Genomic DNA, 16,516 nt, shown 5'->3' on the forward strand with positions numbered 1-16,516 from the left:
TATTTTGTAATCAACACATAATGATTACAGACTTGGATTGGAGATTGTGATGTTGAATCATCATAAATAATGTGACATGCAAAAAGTAGACAGTCGACCATTGTTGGTATGTTCTACAGAAATGACTAAAGCCATTGCAGCAATGTGTATCATGATATTGGAGCCTAACTCAATTTGCCCTCTTGTACATCTGGAATACAACTTCTGATCACTTTATTTGTAGCTTTTCTTTTTCTTGAAGCTTTTCCATTTATAAGCTGGAAGATCTTCTGAGAAGATTTCTTTTCTTAAAAGAGCCCAAATAGAGTTGACCTTGGAAATAAATAAAGCCATTTGCAGCACTAGTTTACCTTGACTTTAATTAAGTATAAGAACAATTCAAAAAGTAAAACATGGAAAATATTTAGATATAGATTATCTGATGAGAAGATTTAATTTCCAATGGTATTTCCCAAATTGAGCTAATATCAATATCTGTGTTAACAGAGAGGGAATTGTCTTTAGTATGGGTAGGACACATTCCTTTCGATGTATTGTATTTGTTGTAACAGTGTTAAATATTCTGGTATTGACACAGCTATACTTGGTATTTGTTTGAAGTACTAGAGATGTGTATATAGGGTATTGCTAACAAACTTCAGGGTCAGAGAAAGCGTTTGTACTGATGACAAGACATTCTCAGGTTCAGAGAAAGCGTTCATACTGATGACAAGACATTCTCAGGTTCAGAGAAAGGGTTCATAATGATGACAAGACATTCTCAGGTTCAGAGAAAGCATTTGTACTGATGACAGACATTCTCAGGTTCAGAGAAAGCGTTCATACTGATGACAAGACATTCTCAGGTTCAGAAAAAGCGTTTGTACTGATGACAAGACATTCTCAGGTTCAGAGAAAGCATTCATACTGATGACAAGACATTCTCAGGTTCAGAGAAAGTGTTAATACTGATGACAGACATTCTCAGGTTCAGAAAAAGCGTTCATACTGATGACAGACATTCTCAAGTTCAGAGAAAGCGTTCATACTGATGACAAGACATTCTCAGGTTCAGAGAAAGCGTTCATACTGATGACAAGACATTGTCAGGTTCAGAGAAAGCGTTCATACTGATGACAAGACATTCTCAGGTTCAGAGAAAGCGTTCATACTGATGACAAGACAAAAGCGTTCATACTGATGACAAGACATTCTCAGGTTCAGAGAAAGCGTTCATACTGATGACAAGACATTCTCAGGTTCAGAGAAAGCGTTCATACTGATGACAAGACATTCTCAGGTTCAGAGAAAGCGTTCATACTGATGACAAGACATTCTCAGGTTCAGAGAAAGCGTTCATACTGATGACAAGACATTCTCAGGTTCAGAGAAAGTGTTCATATTGATGACAAGACATTCTCAGGTTCAGAGAAAGCGTTCATACTGATGACAAGACATTCTCAGGTTCAGAGAAAGTGTTCATACTGATGACAAGACATTCTCAGGTTCAGAGAAAGTGTTCATACTGATGACAAGACATTCTCAGGTTCAGAGAAAGTGTTCATACTGATGACAAGACATTCTCAGGTTCAGAGAAAGGGTTCATACTGATGACAGACATTCTCAGGTTCAGAGAAAGCGTTCATACTGATGACAAGACATTCTCAGGTTCAGAGAAAGCGTTCATACTGATGACAAGACATTCTCAGGTTCAGAGAAAGCGTTCATACTGATGACAAGACATTCTCAGGTTCAGAGAAAGCGTTCATACTGATGACAAGACATTCTCAGGTTCAGAGAAAGGTTCATACTGATGACAAGACATTCTCAGGTTCAGAGAAAGCGTTCATACTGATGACAAGACATTTCTCAGGTTCAGAGAAAGGGTTCATACTGATGACAAGACATTCTCAGGTTCAGAGAAAGCGTTCATACTGATGACAAGACATTCTCAGGTTCAGAGAAAGGGTTCATACTGATGACAAGACATTCTCAGGTTCAGAGAAAGGGTTCATACTGATGACAAGACATTCTCAGGTTCAGAGAAAGCGTTCATACTGATGACAAGACATTCTCAGGTTCAGAGAAAGCGTTCATACTGATGACAAGACATTCTCAGGTTCAGAGAAAGCGTTCATACTGATGACAAGACATTCTCAGGTTCAGAGAAAGCGTTCATACTGATGACAAGACATTCTCAGGTTCAGAGAAAGGGTTCATACTGATGACAGACATTCTCAGGTTCAGAGAAAGCGTTCATACTGATGACAAGACATTCTCAGGTTCAGAGAAAGCGTTCATACTGATGACAAGACATTCTCAGGTTCAGAGAAAGCGTTCATACTGATGACAAGACATTCTCAGGTTCAGAGAAAGCATTTGTACTGATGACAAGACATTCTCAGGTTCAGAGAAAGCGTTCATACTGATGACAAGACATTCTCAGGTTCAGAGAAAGCGTTCATACTGATGACAAGACATTCTCAGGTTCAGAGAAAGCGTTCATACTGATGATAGACATTTTCAGGTTCAGAGAAAGGGTTCATACTGATGACAAGACATTCTCAGGTTCAGAGAAAGGGTTCATAATGATGACAAGACATTCTCAGGTTCAGAGAAAGCGTTCATACTGATGACAAGACATTCTCAGGTTCAGAGAAAGGGTTCATAATGATGACAAGACATTCTCAGGTTCAGAGAAAGCGTTCATACTGATGACAAGACATTCTCAGGTTCAGAGAAAGCGTTCATACTGATGACAAGACATTCTCAGGTTCAGAGAAAGCGTTCATACTGATGACAAGACATTCTCAGGTTCAGAGAAAGTGTTCATACTGATGACAGACTTTCTCAGGTTCAGAGAAAGTGTTCATACTGATGACAGACTTTCTCAGGTTCAGAGAAAGGGTTCATACTGATGACAAGACATTCTCAGGTTCAGAGAAAGCGTTATACTGATGACAAGACATTCTCAGGTTCAGAGAAAGCGTTCATACTGATGACAAGACATTCTCAGGTTCAGAGAAAGGGTTCATACTGATGACAAGACATTCTCAGGTTCAGAGAAAGGGTTCATACTGATGACAAGACATTCTCAGGTTCAGAGAAAGGGTTCATACTGATGACAGACATTCTCAGGTTCAGAGAAAGGGTTCATACTGATGACAAGACATTCTCAGGTTCAGAGAAAGGGTTCATACTGATGACAAGACATTCTCAGGTTCAGAGAAAGCGTTCATACTGATGACAGACATTCTCAGGTTCAGAGAAAGGGTTCATACTGATGACAGACATTCTCAGGTTCAGAGAAAGGGTTCATACTGATGACAAGACATTCTCAGGTTCAGAGAAAGGGTTCATACTGATGACAGACATTCTCAGGTTCAGAGAAAGCGTTCATACTGATGACAGACATTCTCAGGTTCAGAGAAAGGGTTCATACTGATGACAAGACATTCTCAGGTTCAGAGAAAGCGTTCATACTGATGACAAGACATTCTCAGGTTCAGAGAAAGGGTTCATACTGATGACAGACATTCTCAGGTTCAGAGAAAGGGTTCATACTGATGACAGACATTCTCAGGTTCAGAGAAAGGGTTCATACTGATGACAAGACATTCTCAGGTTCAGAGAGGAGATGAGCATCTCAGGTTCAGAGAAGGGTTCATACTGATGACAGACATTCTCAGGTTCAGAGAAAGGTTCATACTGATGACAGACATTCTCAGGTTCAGAGAAAGCGTTCATACTGATGACAGACATTCTCAGGTTCAGAGAAAGGGTTCATACTGATGACAGACATTCTCAATAACAACTAGGTGACCAAATGTCTTCTGACTGAAAAGCTTGACAACAGAATCAATTAAAGAGTCAAATCTCAAATTAACTTTCTGTAAAAGTGTTAAAATCCAAGATGGCTACTTATCAGTCATATTTTTTCCTGTAAATTAAAAAAAATGCTGAGGAACTGATTGTCATGAAACAAGAAAAGAGATATTGAACCCAGAACCCTTGAACATGAGTAGCCTGACATAACTGATTGAGTTACTTGGTCACTATTGACCAACCTATTTAAATACTTCAATATTTTACTCTGTCTTTATTCCACGTCTGTGACCCTAAAACACAACATCTCTATTTACAAGTTTGTGTATTCCCTGCTAACTGTACTTTAAAGGCTTTTAATAATTCATCCCTGATGACATATCAATGATCTATTTATAAGTTTGTGTATTCCCTGCTAACTGTAAAGGCTTTTAATAATTCATCCCTGATGACATATCAATGATCTCTTTTCCTTCAAAGGCTAGAGAAGAGTTCATTATGAATGAGTTAATTTAACAGGATTTGGATATATAGTGCTTGCCAATTTTATGACAAGAGAGATGAAAATATGGGGGCCAGACCAAGTATTAAACTCAGGACCCTTCAACATTAGTCAGACATGCTCTACCAGGCTACCAGGTGTCTTAGTCACCCAGATATCCCTGTTGACTATTTCTTCAATTTTTGTTGACAGTAAAGATATAATTACAAACCATTAGACTAGTCATCATGAGATAGAAACTGTATGATAAAGTTGATATAGTTAAACTCCTGGTGAGATAGACTAAGTGTGAAGGGTCCAGTAATAAAGGACCCAGTGTATAGTCCTTATCAGATAATGTGTATACTGTTGTATACTGTAGATACCTCCACAGAACCTTCCTGATTGCCTAATCCAGTAATCCAGTACAACAGAGATAAGGTTGTCTCCAAACATCATTTGTTTCCTAGTTGTCCTTCATGTCTCTGTCAAAGAGACACACTAGATCTTTTGTACTGAGTCCACATCAAGTTTCTGGAAAACAGTCCAGATCCTAATGCTGTGAGAATTGTTGACTAATACCAAAACCAGAAATAATCAGACTGTCGTATTCCTGAGAACTTTTCATCTTTCAAATCTGCCTTAGGGACCACCTCTATATTAAGACCTCTCTTTTTAGGGTTCCAAATGGCTTATTTCAACACAATTTGTCCTGTGTATAGATACTATTGCTTCTTGGTCCCTCAGGTGGTCTGTATAGACAGGTTTGACTGTCCCTCGGATGGTCTTTATAGACAGGTTTGACTGTCCCTTGTGTGGTCTTTATAGACAGGTTTGACTGTCCCTTGAGTGGTCTTTATAGACAGGTTTGGCTGTCCCTCGGGTGGTCTTTATAGACAGGTTTGACTGTATAAACAAATTTTTGTGATTCTGTTGTTCTTATTCTGTTTAATTCATAGAATTTTTGTCCGGGCCATACATTCTTTATAATGACTACAGGGTAAACAGTTTACACTTGTATCATGCCAAGTAAATATACAGGTAATTGTGACCTTGACCTCAAGGTAAAGTTAGAATATCTTTGCTCTGATTTGAAGTTTTTCTGTAATGATTTCAGTGTAATTAGGTAACTGACAATGAATGCCTTTATCATTCCATGCCAAATTAAGCATATTTACTGTTATAATCTCCTGTTTGGTTCAAAGTCTGTCACCGAAATGTTTGAAGCTGATCATTAGTATTTTAAGAAGCACCGTATTCGATCCAATAAGTGCACAATGCACAAGTTAAAGAAAAAAAGTGGGCACTTTATAGAACCAAATTTGGACTATCCTTTATGAAAAATTATTTCACAAATTAAGTCATAAAAATAATTTGAAAAAGAAATCAAATTAAAAAAACTTAAAGGTTTCTGCTTTTAATTCAAGGTCAGTGAAATGGAGGCCTCAAATTAAAGGGGGAAGGGTGTTATAGGGATGGGGGCACTTTGGTAATTTACGGTATTTGTTGTGTTGTTGTAGACATTGAAAACCTTGGATCCTATATTGACTTAGCCCTTATATAGGAACTATTTATACAAGAGAATATGATCCAAACCAAATACCTGTATACCAGGAGTGTATACCTAGTATTCACTAGTACAGAAGGACTGGAAACCCCTCAGTGTATCTATATGGTCAATGGAGGCTCAGATGACCCTATAAAGTAACCAAAGATATACTTCACTAGAAACAATTATAAAACGGCAAATAAATATTTGTATAATTGATATTTGATCTTAGTTTGAAGGATATACTTGATATGGTGTCTAGTACTCTAAGTTTACCACTAAGACACCAAACATTGTATACATGAGGGCGTGAGTCCTGAATGGAAATGGAAAGAGAGACACACGAATAGGATAGTTCTAAATCAATTACCGTGTGTCTGATATCAACTGGACTATTATTCATTAGAAATGTTTGGGTTTATGTGACATATATCAAAGATTCTGACTTCTCTATAGTTTGCCTATTACTTTGCCATTTCCAATGAAAAAAGCTGTTGGAATAAAAATTGAATTCAATATTAATACAATCACTTTAACAAAAGTTATTTCCATTTGCCCTAATCACTGATATGAACGTCATTACAAGAGAGCCTGTCTTTATATACCATAGTTGTGTGACTAAATATTCAGTGATCAATGTATAAAATGGTTTCTGGTGTCTGACATTATTGTAACCAAAGTTATTTCAGAGCTCTGTATGACTAATTAACTTCTGTGGTCCATTGCCACTCTGATAAACTTTGGTCATTTGTTAAAGAAAATATTACAGTAATTATTTAAAAACATTTTTGGTCAAATTTTTAAAAAGATGATGAAAACCTTTATTTTACATTATCCTTAAAGTATGATGGACAATTTTCATGCAAGATAAAAAAAAACGGAGTTATGATTTGTCATTTCTTTTCTTTAAACCGTTATTTATCATTATTATTTCAGACGATCAGTCGTGCTAGCAGCCGGAAGTCTCGCCCAGCCAGTAGTGGGTCTCGTCTTGAGACAGGACACAGTTCAGACAGTGATACAGACAATGATGACGTCCCGCGACAAAAGACCCACCTGGAGGTCGACTTTGCCACTGTGGACATCACAGACGAGAAGGCATTTGATACCGACCTGGAAATTGAAGGTATGACATATCTCTTCCAATGCTAGAAATAAAAGCTAAAAGTTGTCAATTTGGAAGACCCTATCTTGTATAACTATTTGAAGAATGATAATTGATATTTCTTTGCAATTAGGGAACAGTTAAGGCAAATTTTGTTCGGAAAAAAGTTATGACAATTAGCTGAACATTTTAAAAAGCCAATAAAAATTGTATGGAATCAAAACTATTTCATAATTGTATTTTAATTCAACCATTCATGTTACATATCTTTCCCAAAATTAATCTGTGATATAAACATACATTGAGATTTAGATGTGTCCGCCAGTATTATGTCTAGTTCATTCATTTAGAAAATATCATTTTTAAACGGATAAAAAGTACATATTGTAATTGTTTTTTATGGATCACAAGTTTTTGGTAAATGTCATTTAGAAACATCTACATGTATTAGTTCTGTCAGAAAGCATTTAATCAAAAGTGTATAGAACATTTCACATTAAATCTATAAACTACAGTTCATGATCCATGAACTTTGTATTTGATTATGCTAAATTGTCATTACATGATTAATGTATGTTAAGTTACTGTACCGTTATTACCTATGAAATGACAATTTCCTGTGATAGTGTATCATTAGAAATTGTACAGACTTTTTTCAGTCCTGGAATTAACCGTACTGTACCCTGAAAGCATTAATGCCACAGAGGTATCGCCTGCAACAATTTGTTTAATCTTCATATTTGGTGAAGAGCTAGTATATTAAACAATTATTCTTTACGAGAGAATAAGCAATCTTGTAAGTGTTACCTGGTCTATTACATAAAGGTATACAACATTTGTCAACATTTTGAAAATCCAGTCAAATAATCCTGAAGTCAGATATTATTTGGTTTTAGTTTTAAGAGTTATTAAATGTAAACTTTGACCATAGATGTATTGCATATTAAGAAAGATTCTTTGACTTCTATGTGTTTAAGTTAAATTGCCCCAATTTCTCAAAACAAACTGATGAAAGTGACTTCAATCAAAATTTTCACATAAGTTTCATAAGGAGAAACACTTCAGATTTGACTTAAGTCTGCACTTTTGTTTTTAGAAATCGAAGCCAGGATTGAACTAAATTGAAGATGGGGGTTTCGAGATCCCAAAATGACGTGGATAAAGTACAATTTATTGTCGATTATTCCCACCATCCGGTGAGTAGGAGGTTGTCATTTGACATGAGTTTTGTGACGTCATAATCACGAGACGGTGGGAGTAATCGACGGTAAATTGTAATGATGCCGTTTTGGGATCTCAAAACAGAGATATTAAGTACAACTCCAGATACACTAATGGAATATATTACAGATAAACACTGTTTCTTAATGTAGTTTTTACGGTATATTTGATGGTTATATTTGTGGTTTTTGTTAGTGCCTGCGTATGGAAGTCACATGGAAATGATAGCAGACTTTCAGGCTTTCCGATTCTCCTATTGTATGGATAGCAGCCTCAAGTTTATATCGGACATGAATGATGTTTATAAAACCATCAGTATGTAACCTTGTGGTAGTTTTATTTGACGTGTAGAAGTAGTGGATTTCAGTAAGAGTATGTAAACATGTGGTAGTTGTGGTTATATAGAATTAGACAATTTTACAAAAGGTCCAATGTTTAGGGAACATTGTAAAATCAATTTTTTTTAAATGATTGTTTTTTTTTCTGTTATTTTTTTTTTTTTTTTTTAATTTAAAGTGCAATATTGGGCAATAGATGTATTTAAAACATGAGAATATTTTATATCAGAAACAAAATTGACCTTCCGGTAAATATAAATTGAGTAAAATTTGTAAAATTTGTATTTCTATACCATGTATATCTATAAATAGGTATATATAAAATGATTTTATTAAAATTAACTACTGGCGGATTGAAATGAAAAAAATTGATTTTACAATATACAGCGCATGACAATGGATTGAACAATGTATTGACCCATTACTGTATGTCATAGTTTGTGAGCATTTGGAAGTAATATGGCTTAATAAGTTTATGGAAGCATATTATGTAGGATTAATGTGATCCAGTAATGCTGTGTTCATTGAATTTATTTTCTTGAGTGACTTTTCGGTTAAAAAATGACGTTTTAAGCTGGAAGCAATTTTTTTAGGTTACGATATAATAACATGGATATTTAAGCATACGAAAATGCTCATTACAAGCAAGACTGGAGGAATTGTGATCAAACAAAAAGTTTTTTAAAAGCTTGGTAATACTTTCTACCCTGAGTTATACAAGATTATTTATGATTATTTTGGATACTTTATATAAAGAGAAAAACTATCTCTTCTAGGTGTACGGAATGTTTTGCTTTCATTCATGAAATACCATTGTCTACTATTCAGGAAAATCAATGAACCAGTTGTCATGGTGATCATTAGAGCAGTTTTTATTTGCCGTTTCTAGCTCCACGTGGTAGTGTTTTTTATTTTTATAGAGGACCGATTTTGTCTTTTATTTTAGAGAGTGATGATACGGAGGGTATAACCTTATTATTTTTATTTTAGCATGTGCATTAAGTCTGACTGCTTATGTCTGCATCCTTTTTCATTGTCTGCATCTAATTGTACAGAAAACTTGCACTACATCGGAGAATTTCTGTGCCCCTTTCATATGTTAATGCAGGCATAAAGAGTTTTATAATGTCCAGTCATCCTCAAAAATCATTATGGATATTATGGATTTTGCACAAGAATTTCTGTACATGTAGTACAATTAAAAAAATGAATGTCTGAATGGGTACCTGAATACTGTGTAGTATTGAACTTTGATTTATGGGAAATCTTGAATTAATGAACAAATATATGATTTTAATATAAAGTAATTGCAGGAGTCATCACTATATCATATTCTTAATGTTTTTCCTTAAATTCCAACAAATCACAAAAAAAAATATAATTGATTATTCATGAATAACTATTATTTATGAATTTTGTCTACAATTATTTACCTTTTTGGTGTCATTTTTTCTCATTTAAAAAAAAAAAAAAAAAAAAATAAGAAAATGGAACATTTCAAATGTGTGATAGATAATTCTGCTGCCTTTAAGGTCAGACCATAAAACGTGTCAGTAATCTTTAGACTGATCCCACCATCTACTAAGTCGTTGCAATATTATTTCTGTACTCTATGACACAAAGGGAAGTAACTCTAAATAGTAGCACAGTTTATAAAAAGATAAATGCTTCATCGTACTGTGGCTTTCTTATTATATTTTCTTAATATTTTTTACCTTCAGATCATTTTTTCTGATCCAATATGATTATTTTATATCTTCTGTTTCAAACTTTTAACAATTACAGAATGGTTACATTTCACACTTGATGACAAAGATGAAAATGACAATGAACCATATGATGTTGGTGAGATGTTTATACAAAGGTCAAGGTCATAATGAATAGTTTTACAGGGTCAAGGTTATTATTAATATTTTGCAGGATTAAGGTCATAATTAATATTTTAAAGGGTCAAGGTTACAGTTTGGTTATGGGAGAATTATTAAAGGTCACTTCTATCAAACTACATCTATATTATGAATTTCCAAATTAAATCACAAATCATTCAAACACAAAATTTCCTTTGGAAAAAAAAATCTGAGCTTAGAACAATATTATTTATAGAAATCAAGCATTGTTTTTCATTATCTATGTGTGGATCATATGTTGGTGGACGATGTTGAAGATACAAATAATGTCACATATAGCCCCGTTATACTAGACAGTACCGAACTACAGTCAAACCTCGATGATTCGAACTTCGATGAATCGAATTTCGCGCTGTATCGAACTTTTTGTCTGGTCCCGAATTTCTTCACTATATAACATTACTAACTAACCCATGTATGAATCGAAGTTTTATGAATCGAAGTTCTCGATGTATCGAACTTTTTTCATGGACCATTTGTTATAGAATCATAAGTAACTGACACTCGATGATTCGAATAAAAATTTACCTGTACAGATCAGGTGTCATGTTCGCTGATACCCCGCGGCATGCTGTCAAACCTAACTGTTAGCTGTCTCGCGACGGCCCTTCGCCGGACAATAGGGATTATGACAGCTTGTGTTGCTTGCTTGCTATCATCAAGATAATTAATATCACTAATCAGGCCGATACACGGTGCTTTGTTTTTACAAGCTGCGTTATTAAATCATTAGTACGGCAAAGATACCGTTAGTCGTTTTGATGTTCGCCGCCGCCATTGGTAGCGGTTTGTAGAATTTACGGAACGGTAAATAGCGAGCCACATTATTAATAACTCATACTCAAAACTGTTACATTGCACAACTTTGGCATAAATACTGGAGCAATTCGATCATTCTAAATCGAAGTATTTTGTAGGTGTTGTAGCGCTTTTGGTTCCTCCGTTTTAGTTGTTTACCACGTGTTTTCGTTTTTATATTCATTCCATAATATTAACCATCGCTTAAATAGTCACCAAATGAACACATGTACATGGGTTAGGCCTTGTACACGTAAGTCTTGTTTATAATATACGTATGTATTGCTTACGATAGCAATACATGTGATTAATTGCATATTTTGTTTTTATTTTGTTTTGCTTGTGGTAAATACAATGATTATAAAGTTTACGGAACGGAGACGACATGTACACAACTACCACAGTTGGTCATGGTAAAAAAAAAACATCGGTCTAATTTCAACCACGAATAATTCGAAGTCTCGATGTTTCAAAGTTTTTCTGACGGTCCCTTGAACTTCGATACATCGAGGTTTGACTGTATAAAATTTCAGTATAGAATGAAAAGATTTTTAGTTGTATTTGGTAACTGGGTGTATATTTTACTTATTGGCTCTAGGTAATTATCAGGCTGTACTCACTCTATCATGTGGTATTAACACAAATATTTTAATAAAGAGACTAATCTGACATCTAATTAAGTCTTTTCTTTAGGCAAGACTATCAGTTGTCTGCCCTTTAATGCAGGTATATAATATAACGTCTTTTGTTTATGAGGAAAACATCATTCATTTGTACTTTCATCGCAAAAGCATGATATCAAAATCTAAACCTGCTTTCAGGAATGATAACTTGATTATTTTATTTTTAGTGTAATACTAGTTTATCTTCTCTCTAAGGTTGGCTTTGATTGTGATGTCATGTAAGAGTAAAATATTTTTCAGAGAAAACAAAACTTTTGGACACAAACTCATAACAAACTTTATATACCTGCACGGGCAAGTCAGTGCTCCAGTTAAGCTGCGTACACAGGTAAAATACCCATTGAAACCTGTCAATTACCCCTTATAATTGTTTGAACGTGTACAAATTACCCATACAATACTCAACCCAAATAGTATGACCGCTTACATCCAGATATAAAACCAGAAGAAATTTAGTAGAATCAGGTTACTTCCAATTATTTTTAAGAGTCTAAATAATATGTGCTCTTGATTAAGATATATATTTACACAATTATTTGCACATAATCTTTCAAAAGTGCTAGTACAATCACCCATCCCCCCTAAACATTATCTGGAGCACTGCAAATAACTCTGTAATATGAAATGATGGAATATTGGGAATGGTAAATCTAAAAGAGGATGAGGGTGAGATCTGACTTTCTATAGATCTGAATATTTATCTTACATATTTTCTCTATTGTAACTAAGAAACAAAACATATGAATCATTTCTGTTGTTTTTATTGATCTTTTTGTTTTTCACACGAAGCTGTTGATTTATGTGCCTGTTGATCTGACATCATTACACAATAAGGCTGAGTTCTGTGTGGGGTGAAATCAAACGCAATCAACATCAAAAGGCACCTAAGCTGAACATTAACTGATGAAAAGGAAATGTAGTTGTGTTTGACGTGGTATAATGATTGACGATGGTCCCCAACCATCCCCTGTTCTCATCGCCTACCTGCATGTTGTTTTGAACGTCTGGCGCATGCATTTTTTTAATTGTATAGCTGTGTATTGATTTGTGTGTGTTGCCGTGTCCAGAAAGCAGTTTCTAAGACTATTTACCATAATGACCAAATAAAAAGAAAAGTATTGTGAAGAAAAAGAAATGTAAAAAAAAAAAAAGTAAATTCATAACACAGCCATGAAAAGTAATAAGTTAGTCCTATTAAGGACTAACTCCTATAAAATTCTCATCATTATTCATGTACATTTTATCAAAATCAAACTGTCAGAGTTCATAGTTTATTAAATAAAAGTTCTTTATAAAACATTTATAAAATCCTGTTTACAGAACAAACTACAACATATGACCGCACTGGTCGAACAGCGTACATCGAAGGCTGTAAAAAGATGGGCGTCGTACCTGCTTCCTACTTCCTGCGACACATGCATGACCAGAACCTTAGTATGAAGCACCATGGACTGGGATCTATGGGCATGAAACCCATAGCAATGTCTCTAATGGTAAGATCTATGGGCACAAAACCCATAGCATTGCCTCTTATGGCAAGGTAGATCTATGGACATGAAAAACCCATATCAATATATGTTATGGTATTGTAGACCTATGAGCATAAATCCCATAGCATAAATCCCATAGCAATGGCTAACATTATTAATGTTACATGTACCTTCCTGTTGCCCTTGGTTATATTAAACATTACTGCAGTACATGTACTTTGAAGTGCTGGAATCATAAGTGTATTTAAGCATAAAGCCAAATAAAAAATAAAATATGTCTGCATAGGGTTACCTGACCTACCTTAATTTTTTTTACCACTTTTCTACAAAAAAATTTAAAGTTGGGATTTCATCTCAGACTCCGGTTCCGGCCATTATTTTAGAGTGAAAGACACTGAAATAACAAAAAATCCTCCCGACCGACCGACCGACAGACCCTATTTTGTTTTGCCAATGTAACCCTAAACCGACAATTTTTTTTGGCCTAAGTAATATACAATGTAGGTTTATTCTGCCAAGTATACAAATTACTATTATTGTCTGCAGACAAACACCCAGATAGTGAAGCTGGACCTGAGTGATAACTGGCTCGGACATCATGGTGGACTGGCCGTGTGTGAGATGCTTAAAGAGAACTGCTTCATCACATTCCTGGTACATTTCATACAGTATATATATAAGATATAGTGGTTTACAGTTTATATCAGGGGAGATAACTAGGTTTACTACATTATATATTAGATGTAATAATTTACAGTTAGGTAAGGGGAAATAACTTCAGATTTAACATGTTGTGAACATTAGATGTACTGGTTTACAGTTATGTAAGGGAAGATAACTTCATATTTAACACTGTATGAACATTAGATGTTATGGTTTACAGTTATGTAAGGGGAGATAACTTCAGATTGAACACAGTATGAACATTAGATGTAATGGTTTACAATTAGGTAAGGGGAGATAACTTCAAATTTAACACAGTATGAACATTAGATGTAATGGTTTACAGTTATGTAAGGGGAGATAACTTCTATTGAACAAAAGACTATTGGTGGAGGAAAACAGCTGATGTTATGTATTTTAAATTCGTTATATACATTCATTTATTTCCTTTGTGTTTTTAAGGATTTATCAGACAACAAATTTGGGGCACACATGGCAGAACATTTAGGGAAAATTCTCAATGCTAACTCAACACTTACACATATCATATTAGCAGGTAAGCAATTCATATGATATGCACATATCACCCTCCTGATGATGTATGGGGTGAGACTTTATGTTTGAATGGTATTTCAAGCTAAAAGATTGTTAAGAAAAAATTCTTCAATTAATTTTGCTGTTGTTATTGAACTTGTTCACCCCTGAAATTTCATAATGGACTGGTCTAAACTTTGATTTAGAAGAGTCTAATATGTCTTCAAGGATGAACGAGTTAATGAATTTGATGATAAGGCTTGTTGTTAGTAATGTTTGTTTGTATTTACAGGTAACGACTTTGACGATACAGCTGCCTTGGCTTTTGCTGATGTTATCATGGTACGGTCCATTCTTTGAATTATAATTCTAATTTTAATGAACTTTATCGCATTTATTTGGCTAAATAATGATAAAACGCAAGTCTTAGAATGGATATTACTAAATTGACTCATGGCATAGGATATAAAGTACAGTCAAACCTTGATGTTTCAAAGTTCAACGGACCGACAGAACAACTTCAAAACATTGAGACTTCGAATCATTCGTGATTGGAATCAAACCAATGTTTTTTTACCAAGACCAAATGTGGTAGTTGTGTACATGTCGTCTCAGTTCCGTAAACTTTATAATCATTGTGTTCACCACAAACAAAACAAAATAAAAACGAAGTATTCAATTAATCACATGTATTGCTATTGTTAGCAATATATTATAAACAAGACTTACATGTACTAGGCCTAACCCATGTACATATGGTGACTATTAAAGCGATGGTTAATATTATGGAATAAATATAAAAACGAAAACATGTGTAAAAACGAAACTAAAAAGAAGAAACTGAAAGCGCTACAACGCCTCCAAAAATACTTCGGTTTAGAATGATGGATTTGCTCCAGTATAAATGCCGAAGTTTTGTAATGTAACAGCTTTGAGTATGAGATACTCTATTATGTGGCTCGCTATTTACAATTCTGTAAATTCTACAAACCACTACCAGTGGCGGTGGCAAACATCAAAAACGACTAACAGTATCTTTGCCGTACTAATGATTTAATAACGTAGCTTTTAAAAACAAAGCACCCGGTATCGGCGTGATCAGTGATATTAATTATTTTGATGGTATCAAGCAAGCAACACAAGCTGTCATAATCCCTATTGTCTGGCGAAGGTCTGTCCCGAGACAGGTGTGACAGCATGCCGCGGGGTATCGGCGAACACCTGATCTGTACAGGTAAATTTTTAATCGAATCATCAAGTGTCAATTACCTATGATTCTATAACAAATGACCAATGAAAAAAAATTGATACATCGAGAACTTTGATTCATAAAACTACGATTCATACATGGGTTTGTTAGTAATGTTATATAGTGAAGAAAGGGGCCAAACAAAACGTTTGACACACTATTACAGGTGAGAAATTCGATTCATTGGAGTTTGAATCATCAAGGTTTGACTGTATCAAGGATGAGGATCTTAGCTTCCCCCTTTCATAACAAATGGTGATTAAAACAAAGAATTTTCCTTGGTTCCAAGAAATTTGTTATAACCATGTTTCACAGGTAATTTGATCACAATAAGTTATAATGCAAATAAAGTCCTAAATTTAAAATCATTGTGTTTATATAATTTTTTTTCTAGAATACAACAAAAATAGAGTACCTAAATTTGAGTCGGAATGTGATTGGAGAGCTAGGGGGTATGGCACTAGGCCCCGCCATTGCTGAAAATAGCTCTCTGAAGGAACTTGACCTCAGCTGGAACTCTCTACGCAGGAAGGGTGCTATAGCTCTCGCACAGGGAATTAAGGTAAAGATTTATTAAGTGATTGTCAATATTCGGAAATTAAAAAACATGCATGTTTTAAAGTGGAAAGGCAGTGTATTCAGCACAATGAATGCTTTTACAAGGTGTATAGCTGATTATTTTTGCTTGTCAAAA

The 16,516-nt window shown here is 34.7% G+C and overlaps 1 protein-coding gene across 8 annotated transcripts in view; it reads left to right on the plus strand.

Annotated features, from left to right (window-relative positions):
* The window catches only part of LOC138332299 (leucine-rich repeat-containing protein 74B-like), an 82,660-nt gene that overhangs the window by 48,530 nt on the left and 17,614 nt on the right, over positions 1 to 16,516 (plus strand). For 6 of the 8 annotated variants that reach the window (XR_011209803.1, XM_069280332.1, XM_069280331.1 and 3 more), the window contains exons 2-8: positions 6,771 to 6,960; positions 8,356 to 8,475; positions 13,207 to 13,379; positions 13,923 to 14,030; positions 14,502 to 14,595; positions 14,866 to 14,915; positions 16,217 to 16,384. Coding sequence is in view for 7 of the 8 variants with exons in the window: in XM_069280332.1 (XP_069136433.1) it covers positions 6,771 to 6,960; positions 8,356 to 8,475; positions 13,207 to 13,379; positions 13,923 to 14,030; positions 14,502 to 14,595; positions 14,866 to 14,915; positions 16,217 to 16,384 (903 nt within the window). In the remaining variant the exon portion in view is untranslated. Of the gene's footprint in view, positions 1 to 6,770; positions 6,961 to 8,355; positions 8,476 to 9,444; positions 9,463 to 13,206; positions 13,380 to 13,922; positions 14,031 to 14,501; positions 14,596 to 14,865; positions 14,916 to 16,216; positions 16,385 to 16,516 lie in introns of all 8 variants that reach the window. The other 2 variants (XM_069280334.1, XM_069280335.1) reach the window with 2 other exon arrangements.

The sequence above is a fragment of the Argopecten irradians genome, chromosome 9, assembly GCF_041381155.1.
Source record: "Argopecten irradians isolate NY chromosome 9, Ai_NY, whole genome shotgun sequence".
NCBI lineage: Eukaryota > Metazoa > Mollusca > Bivalvia > Pectinida > Pectinidae > Argopecten > Argopecten irradians.